The 10418-nt window shown below is 31.0% G+C and overlaps 1 protein-coding gene across 3 annotated transcripts in view; it reads right to left on the reverse strand.

Annotated features, from left to right (window-relative positions):
- Positions 1-212: 212 nt before the first annotated feature.
- Positions 213-10418, reverse strand: part of LOC111631901 (protein cycle-like) — a 138009-nt gene continuing 127803 nt past the window's right edge. The window contains exons 2-3 of one of the 3 annotated variants that reach the window (XM_023376235.1): positions 6301-6464; positions 213-522 (exon numbers count right to left, since the gene is read on the reverse strand). In XM_023376235.1, coding sequence (XP_023232003.1) covers positions 416-522; positions 6301-6464 — 271 coding nt within the window. In that variant the 3' untranslated portion in view covers positions 213-415. The remainder of the gene's footprint in view (positions 523-6300; positions 6465-10418) is intronic. The other 2 variants (XM_023376237.1, XM_023376236.1) reach the window with 2 other exon arrangements.

A 10418-nucleotide genomic window follows, 5' to 3' on the forward strand; every position in this document is an offset into this window, starting at 1 on the left:
CTGATCTAAACTAAATTCATAGGCCATTAATAGTTTGGGGGTCGTCTTATAGGACAGATATATGCTAAAACTATAAAACTTTGATGAAAATTTATACCTTGTCTTATCTGCACAAATATACAGTATGTCAATCAGGCCATGTCCACTATCCTTATGTGGAAGGGTTAATCTTTCTGTGGAGGATTTAGGATGATGTTGTTTATGCTTAGTTCTTGTTTTCCTTTGGAGTTGCTCAAGATCTGTGTGAGTCCAATGTATAACTCCAAAAGAATATGATGCTAACAGATATAAAAAAAATGTGTTTTAAAGTTTGAGATGGTACCTTCTGAACTAAATATTGCCTTCAACAGGTATACACTGGTGCAGATTATATGCTACCACATATATTGTACCAGTACAATGATTTTGTAATCAATTAAAAACTTACCTCTAATATTTTCCATATGTTATCTGCATCAAGACAGTTTGGTCTCCATTTAAAGTAAGGTTTTAATGAATGTTTATGATTACCAATTAAAGGACCTATAATTAAATACATTTAATAATTTAATTCAAATATAATTAAATTTCATAAGTTATAATTTTAAATATTTTAATATTTGAATTACAAAATAACACAGTATAATACAACAACAATAGAATAGACAACAAATTCACTGCTGCAAGAAAAAAGTAATATGCTAAACCTTTTTTCATATATTATATCATATTATATCTAATTTGATTATTTATTGTTATATACAATAAATAATTGAATCAGAAAATCAAAATAGGTAAAAGGTAATATAGGTATAGGTTAGATATAGGTGAATTCTGAAGTTATTTGCAACTAATCTATATCAATAATAATAACCAACATTAAACAGGGGACTTAATTAAATAAGACTACATTCAGTGGAAATTCTAATTTTATTGATTCTGACATTAAAAAGATGTGTTGAAACTAAAAAAATGTATAACTTGAATAAAAACACATTAGACTTTGTTTTTCATGATTAATGTTTTTTATCACCTCAATGACCTTTAGGTCCAACGTTTCTGAATTGCAATGTTCATAGAAAAACATTGTAAGCCACACCAACTATTGTATAAGATTGGTCTATTTTTTGGTGATTATAATTGCTGAAATTATAATAGCCTGATCTTATATGGCAGTTGGTGTGGCTTTATATTAATGAATTGGGTTTTGAGAGATGTTTACAGCACTGTAAATGTCTCAAAAACATTTTCCAGTTTTCAAATGTATTTTAAATTTAAAAATTTATATTTACTGGAGTTGATTATGGTTCTTTAGATTGTTTTGTTTCATAACTTGAATATTAATTAATTCTAATTACAGTAGGGTCTCTGTAATCTGACATATATTGGACACCCATCAAATTACTGAATTTTGTATGTATGTACTGTACTGTGTATACTGTACACTTGAATAAAAGATTAGTTTATCACAGTGCTTCTCAAACTGTTTTGGATCACCATCCCCTTGGTTGTGACTGTTATTAATGTCCCTGTTCTGTGTACACAGGCCCTCTTATCATGCCTAATGCTCCCTTGGATAATTCAAATGCCCTCAGGTGTGTATTGCCCACTTTGAAAAACACTGGCTTATCATATTAATCATAATTGTGACGTTGTCAATTGCAAATGCAACAAACAATTAGTGACTGACAGTATACACATATTGTACTGTACATCAGTCTCTCTCTGTCACATACATCAAGTAGTAACATAAATTTTGCTGCCCTAAGGCAAAGTGCTGGATTACGAAACATGTCAGACTGTTGAGTGACAGACTCTAGAGATTCTACTGTATTATAATGATTTAATAGTAATTCATTCAATGCCTGATATTCTATAGTATAATAGTACCATCTTTACTATCATTGTTAATTTAGGAGCAGTTATCTCCAGTCCTATGGACTTTATTTGTAATATAAAATAAAAAATAAATTGAATTTTGTTGTAATAATGTCAGAATTATTAATTAATTTTATTTAGAAATATGTATTATTTACACAAAAATTATTTTTATGCCTTAATTGTGCATGCACAATCTTTATGCATCAAACATGGACATTTAGTTTTTATTTTCAGTTTTGCAGGGTAGAAAAAACAAGTCTTTCATTTCTTAAAGTCTTCTTCTGTAGCTACGATTTCTATGTTTTTTCATCAACAAGACTAAAAATTGTTTTAATGTTGTAGGAGAATTCCTTAGGAATCTTTGTATTTTCCTATCTCCTACATGTCAGTGAATATGCCAATTAATTTCACTAAAATCTTCATGAAATCACATTGGGAAATGCTACAAACATTTTTGAAATTATAAATAATTAGATAATAATATGTCAATATCACCTATAATATTAGATAGTATTTGGATTTTAAATTAAATTGTAGTTTTATTATATTATACATTAGTAACATCAATATTATGCAGTAACTTAATTTTACTAGATTTTTTTTTTGTGTTACTTGCTTGCAGTGGTCTTAGAGAATGTTCATGAAAACAAATTAGAATAAAACTAATACTATAACAGCTTATTATGTGCATTGCTTTTAAACTGGCAGACAGTAAGTTCATTTAAAAGTGTAGGGAGAGACAATTCTTTTTGCTAACAAGAAAAGTTACAGAAAAATTAAATAATTCCTTAATGGTCTCTCAGACCATGTCATGCTAGCTCAAAGTAACAACAGTTAGAATATTGAAGTAAAAAATGTTTTGTATTATTGTAGAATGAGCAAATAACAATTAAAATGATTAATGTTTTAAGAACTGATTAAGAACAACAATAATTATGCATAATCATCCATATGTATTTTTATTCCATCAGCCTCAACTTTTCAAGAATGTCTATTGCCTGAAGACAATGATCATTGCAATAAAAATTTGACTGTAGTTATCAAAGTTTTTTTTTTTTTATACTAATTTTGATATAATTAAATGTCTGCTGACAACATCTATAAAGAAAGAGACTACTACTGCTTCTTAAGATACCCAAATTGTTTATTTTTAAAAACGTCTTTGGTTCTTCTTGAGCCATCATCAGTTTAACATTTCAAACTGACATTCCAAAAAATGCCTTATGAAACAGCTTTCTAAACAGCAACATTTTAAAAATGAACAAGGCATTTAATTAAAAAAACTTTTTCAAATTATTGTATAAAAATAACAGCTATATTCGAATCTTATGTAGTATTTAAATATTTAATCCAATAATTTATAGAAAAATAAAAAGCTTATTATATTTCTACTTCAAAGTTTCCTGTATAAGTCTGATAACTATGTTAGAAAAAAATCTATCTAATTTAATTTAGGCTTCTAGCAATCATGCAACTCTTTTATGTCATTGGAATTTATAACAATTATACAATCTCTTCATACACCGGTTAAAGGTTTGAGGACTATTTTATTTTATTTTATTTATAACAATTATATGTTTAGCCTAAATGGTTCATTTTAATCTATCCTATGGAATAACTCAAAAAATAGGTATCCTACAAAAAATATCACTGAATTAAAAATGTTAGATTTCAAGAGGGCCACAATGAGAGACAGTGGAACTATTGGTTTTACCATGGATAGCACTATAATCAGTGAAGATGGGATTAATTTCATTTTTTTGGATGGAAATTCCCAATTCTTCTATTGTATATTGTGATTATACTGTACATTAATTGAAAGTGAATTGGACAATGTGGACCAATACAATAATCCACACAATCACTGGACTTGAGTTCACATGATTTTTATTTTTGTTGATATTTAAAGAATGTTGTCTATGAACAGGAACCACAACTACAGAAGATACAAATGCCTGGAAGCACAAATTCACCTGCTACATTGAACTAACAAATAACTGTTGATTACAACCGTAGAGTTTCAGCCATATACAAGCAAATAGCTGAATATTTGAAAGCTAAACTTTGCTTCTGGAGAAACCCCACAGTATAAAAGTTACTACATAATAGTAAAGATGATATAAACTATATAACGCACCATGTGTACACTCCATCCCAGTAACATATGAAAGATTTGAACATCAATTTATGTACATGGGTTCTGCAAATAGATTGTCAAAATGCAGGCAAAATGAACACAAAAACAATATAGATAATAATAAACTAACAACTACTTTGGCAAAGCACAACAGAGCTCAAGGTGTCTGCAATAATAAACAAAGCTTAGATTATAAAATCAGCTTTTGATGAACAGCATTTAAGAACACTCAATACACTAGAGATCTACAAAGCAGCATTAAAAAATAAATGCATTAATTATAAAGACTGATTCCCTTTCTGGTGCTTGGAAGTTCTTTGACAACCATCTGGAAACAAGGAGCAACTTCATATGGAGAGAAAATGTAAATTATGATGCCATGATATTGCTTGACCTAAAGCACGTTTATGAATAAACTGAAAACATTTGTTTGTTTATTGTAAATAAACTCAAGTTGGAAAAGTATGAAAGGTATACTTTTAATGTTAATATAGAATTTTAAACTTTGTATACAACTTTAATTTCAAAACCATTCACCACACCAGGATATAGTTAATCACATACTCTAAACCAATTATGGTGTGTAGATAATGAAAACAAACAAAAAAACCCCCAATGAAGAACTCAAAAAAGTTCAAAAACATTCGTTTTTATTTATTTTCATTATCTATACACCATAATTGGTTCAGAGTACGTGATTCATATACTTACTTCCAATAGTAAACTCTTTCAATAGATAATACAGGATAACAAATTCATTTCTCTGTTTGCTCATTTTTAGCTTTTTAAATATGTTAAAAATTCAATGGTAACACCAGTACTTTTCTTAAAGAGGAAAATACAAAAACTTTTGTATTTGAATAGAATGTGTAGAAGCTATAAATTCTATAATAAATTAATTTTCAGAAAACTTATTATTATTTTGGAAGAACTTATTTTAAATTATCTTAAGAATATTGTAAAATATTAAGTACTACCAGATAGGCACGGCATTGCTTGGGCAAAAAGTAACAATAGCGAAGATTAAGATTATTACATTATAGACAATCTTACCCGTTTTCAAATAATGCAAGAATTAGGTCCCCCTGTTTCCAGACTAATTAGAGAATTTTTAGATGGGTTAAAAATGTTTGATTTCTTGCAAAACAAAAAAACTGCATCTGCGTCTGTAAATCTTGCACATCACTTTCTCTTAACACTTTCATTGTTGACACTTCCATTGTTACTTAACACTTCCATTGTCGAAACCTTAATCCTGTCCCTCTCTCCCCAAGGGGATTTCGAAAAATCCCTTCTTAGTGTGTGTTCTCGTGATGTACCCTAACTGTGTACCAAATTTCAACTTTCAACTCCTAACCATTTGGGCTCTGCACTGATTATAATCATCAACCCATCCCAATTATATATATAGATAAGCATTATTGATTGTATTTTATATTTATATGTAAAATGGTGTCATCCAAATAAAATTTGATATTAATTAGTAAGACTGTTGATACAGGGTGATTCATATAGACCCAAACAGAAATTTTGTATTAGAAACCTAAATGAATGAATGAAAATCAATGAGATTTTCAGGAAATGTGCCTCCACTTGTGTTGAATACATTGAGTGCTGAAACTTGCTGCTAGGTGGTAACTTAGGCACAACTCAACCATTTTTTTAGAGAAACACTACATGCTGCATATGTGTGGATTTTCACAGAATTTGTTGAATAACTTTATGAAGTAGAACTGACTAAGGGCTACTTTCAGCAAGTTGAAGTGATTTGTCACACACCACAGAAGTCAATGGCAACAATCAAGAGTTTTTTGAGGACCATATCATCTCCAAAAATCTGGGGCTGCCAAAGTTGTCCAATCTTAGTAGCCTAGCCTTCTTTTTGTGAGGCTATCTTAAGGAAAGAGGATACCATAACAAACCATAAATGATTGATGTCTTAAAGAATAACAGTAGGAATGAGATTACAAACATTGATGATGCAACATTGAGATGTGTTATTGACATGTGCCTATCAGAAGCAGTGGCCACTTCCAATACTTGCTGTGATGTGATGTGTTCAAGGTAAGTGGAGATACATTTCCTGAAAATCTCATAAATTTCCATTCATTTGGTTAGGTTTTATAATAAAAACATTTGGGTTCATGTTTATACAAATCACCCTGTAGCTTCACTATTTTATACAGCTATTTTGTATGATGTATAAATATAATAATGTTTCAGCTTTTATAAAACATTTTAGAAAATTATAGCTTAATATCGAAACAAACATTAGAACAAAAATTATATATACTTATACATACTTTGATAGATTCTTAAATGAGCTGCACTTAACCTCAAAATACTTGTTTTATCTAGTCTTTTACTTGACATGGAAACCATAGGAACAATGTTGGCTAATTCACTGATGTAACTGTTCAGTTTGTATCTTCTTTGCTTTTCAGCTAAGTTCCTTTGAAGTCTTGTACTAATTTCAAAAAATAAAAGTAATAATTAAAGCTAATTTGATTATAATTTTATTAATTTAAAGAATTTGTAGACTTTATATNTATTGTGGTTTTTTTTTTCACGGAAAAAAACGAATTTACTTTCCAAACAACCCATTAATATATAATACTAGCAGACCCCTCCACGCATTGTTGTGGCTCAAAATGTATCTATTATAAATGTATAACACTTTCCCCATGGGGGGATTTTTCGAAAAATCCCTTCTTAGTGTACATTCTGTTGACATACCCTATTAAAACGCAAAAAAACACATCTAAAATAGTATAGTAGAAGCCAAGTTCTTCACAGTAAGCCTTAATCCTGTTCCTCTCCCCCGCGGGGGAATATCGAAAAATCCTTTTTTAATATATATTCTGTTGATGCACCGTATTAAAACGCAATAAAAAAAAAAAATCCAAAAAACCGCATCTAAAATAGTATAAATAGAAGCAGAGTTCTTTACAGTAAGCCTTAACCCTAACCATCTCCCCACAGTGGGGAAAATTTTGACATGTATATTATATAAAAACACATGAGTATTCAAATGCAGCTTTGTGTCAAAATTTCAAAGGAATCGGTAGGAACAAACGAACATTACGTTTTTATTTATGCAGATAGATAGATAGATGATTTGCTTTAGTTCATCCTCACAGAAAAGCAACTTAGGTTGTTGTACTCGTAGCGCCATCTGTTGGACATAAAAGCCTTAACCCTAGATGATATCTTTTAATTTATATGAATGTTTACCAGAATAATATATAGCCTATGTCCACCCTGAAGTTCCATTCTAAATATTGGTGAAAGAATTTTTGAAATCGGATGAGTAGTTTCTGAGATTACCCGCTACATCCAAACTTACTTATTTACAAACATTATCTCTTTATATTATTAGTATAAATGACAGACATGCATATCCTCATGTTCACGATAATCCAAACAGAGTTAGTAGTAGGCAAAAGGAGAGTAAAATCCTACAAATCAGCCATTCAGCAACTTTTTCCACATCTTCCTGTCCAGACACACCTCTTTTGCTTCAGACACACTCTTTCCTCTTCTAGCACACTTCTCACATTCTTTCTGACTCAACACTTTATGTTCTTTTTCATACTCATTCACTTGCTCCAACCAAGACTATCTTGGCCTTTCCTTGCCATACTTCCCATTCACCTTTCCCATCTAAACTCTCTTGAACAGTGCTTCACCTTTCTTTCTCTCAATATTTCCAAATCATCATAGAGCCAATTTACTCACCTTTTAAAATCATGCATTGTTTCATTCCACATTCTTCTAGCACTTGTTCATTTCTCACATAGTCTCTCCTCATTAAGCCATGCACTCCTGTCAAATATCTCATCTCAAAAGCAATAATGCAATTCCTGTGACTCTTCTGTCTTACTCAACTTTTGCTACTATATGTCTGTCATATTATATTGTAAGAGGTACAATGCGAAAAGAAAAACACACACGTGTTAATCAATTAAAATGAATTTAATTTCATGATAGAGATAAATATTTACAAATTCTTTATGGATTCCCACTGTTCCTTTACACATTTCCAATTATCCTCGGTGTTTGTATCATAACAGTAATCTGTGTAGTTAAATCTTTATCAAACTTAAATATAATAGAAAGAGGATAGAAAGAAAGGGAAGTAAGAAGAGTCATAGGACAGATGGGTACCCAATTTTTCAGCAAAGATTCTACACAGTTCCTTGTCTCAACTTCCAATGCTCATACATTCTCCTCTTTTAAAATGGCTTTTTCTTAGGGTTTGCTTCCAGATCTATTGATCAGATTCTCTTCTCAATCAACTCCTTAAGGCCCTCTTCTGAAGTGCTTGCTGATTTCCAACTCATGAGCCTTGCTGCCACATGTCCGTCTCCTTTCGTGTCTGGCCCAAGAATGTCCACTGGAATGTCTCTCTTTTTCCCTCCAGTGTCGTCGCCCTCTATTGTTTCTCCCCTATCTCCTGGTGGGCTAGGGGTAAGTCTCATTTCTCGGAAGTTCGAGACAAAGGAACAAAGAAAATTGGAAGGAAGGATAAATTTATAGAAATAGAATATAAATTAAACTTAAAACTATACAGAATAAAAAGGCATACAGCCACAATATATTACATAGGAAGAAGAAAAATCATTTTCTGCAGGGGAATCTGTTAGAGCAACTAAATCATAAGCATATGAAATTAATTTGATTTTTATTTCTTCAAAATCTCTCCATAAAAGATCAGATGATGAGATACTTTCACAAATTCACAATTCACATAAATATAAATTAAACAGTGTAGGACTTAATACAGTAAAAAAGTATTAAACAGAGTTATACCTTTTAATGTATAAAATATATCAGATATTTTATTATTCACAGAGATGCAGGCTTCAAAATTAGTATATACTTGGATTAAACAATTTACAAACTTTTAATTAACTAAAACCCATTTTCCATAATCAACTCCTATGACTCTTCTGTCTTACTCAACTTTTGCTACTATATGTGAGCAGACACACCATACCACTCCCTTAAACAGTCATTTGTTCCTCTTTGGACACCCTTTTATTCCTTACATGCAGATTTTGCACCTAGAGTCTTTGGGATTTGGCAGCTTGAGTGTTTCAACAAATTCTGATATACAACAGTTACATTCTTCATATTTACTGTGTGTGTTTTTTTGTAATTTCTTGAATATTTTCCAGAGATATTTCTTTGATTTTATATTTGCATTGTGTTTCATAAATTCTATCAGACTACCTGGCTATGTACAAAGTTGATTCAATGTGCAAAATCACCTTGAATCAATGTTGTACATAGCCATTAATCAACTTTGTATACTGTATATTGTAATTTACATTGCCATTTGAGTTTTGTTGGTTTAGGAGCTTTGTGAGTGTGAACAGTAATTGGTTTAATCCCAGAATAACTGTGACTGTTAGAGACCCTGCATAAATAAGTAGGTGAGTTTCCTATAGCTTAGTAGTATATGTGGCATAAAATGGTAATATATGGGCATTCATGTGATATATGATTTTTCCTATTTTCTTGCATGTATAGATTCTGGGTATTCTTTGTCTTAGCATTGGATCTATGCCTTGTATTTTAAAAGGTATCTCTCAAAGGTATTTTTTTAATGTTGAGATTAGCATTTCATCATTTGTGTTCTGTGTATGTTATTCTTGTGGATGTGTGGGTTCAGTGGGTTATGTGCAATCATCATTAGATTCTATTTCTGCTTGTAGCATTAGTGTTTTATTATTATTTTGGGTTTTATGAGTTATACTCGGTTCACACCGGTGGCTGTGTACTATGCTGGACCAAAGTCAAGGCATAGCAACCAAAACAAAGCTAAAATTAAATAAGTGTGTCAGTGTGTGTGTCTGTAGTCAGGAATTTCCTAACAACATGGCATGTATTCAATATAGTGGCCTTCTGTAGTGTGATGTACGTATTTCTATTCAATTGTAATATTCCCTGGCTTTTGTATAGTGTGTATGGTATGATATCTGTAGAAGAGAGAACAGTAAATACAATAAGCACCCCTATCCATCCTCCACAGATGCCTTATTTCCTGAGCGAGTTCTGCATACTTGCTAATTTTTTCAGTGATATGTTTTATACATCGAGAGTGTTTGAAATGAATATGTCTATAATATACGTGATTTTATTGTGTTTGTCAATGAGTGTGATGTCTGGTCTGTTGTGGTGAATAGTTTTATCTGTGATTATGGCTCTGTCATAGTACATTTTGTGTGTATTGTTTTCCAATAATGTCTGTGGAATGTATTTGTAGTATGGTTCGTGAATGTCTACCAAGTTGTGTTTCTTTGCAAGCTCTTGGTGTATTATATTTGCTACTTGATTGTGTCTATGTAAGTAATCTGTCTGTACCAAGAGCTTGCAACCAGAAGTGATGTGTTGTATAGTTTCTGGCATGACGTGA

This window comes from Centruroides sculpturatus, unplaced genomic scaffold (assembly GCF_000671375.1).
Source record: "Centruroides sculpturatus isolate CEXI.00-Female unplaced genomic scaffold, Cexi_2.0 scaffold578, whole genome shotgun sequence".
NCBI lineage: Eukaryota > Metazoa > Arthropoda > Arachnida > Scorpiones > Buthidae > Centruroides > Centruroides sculpturatus.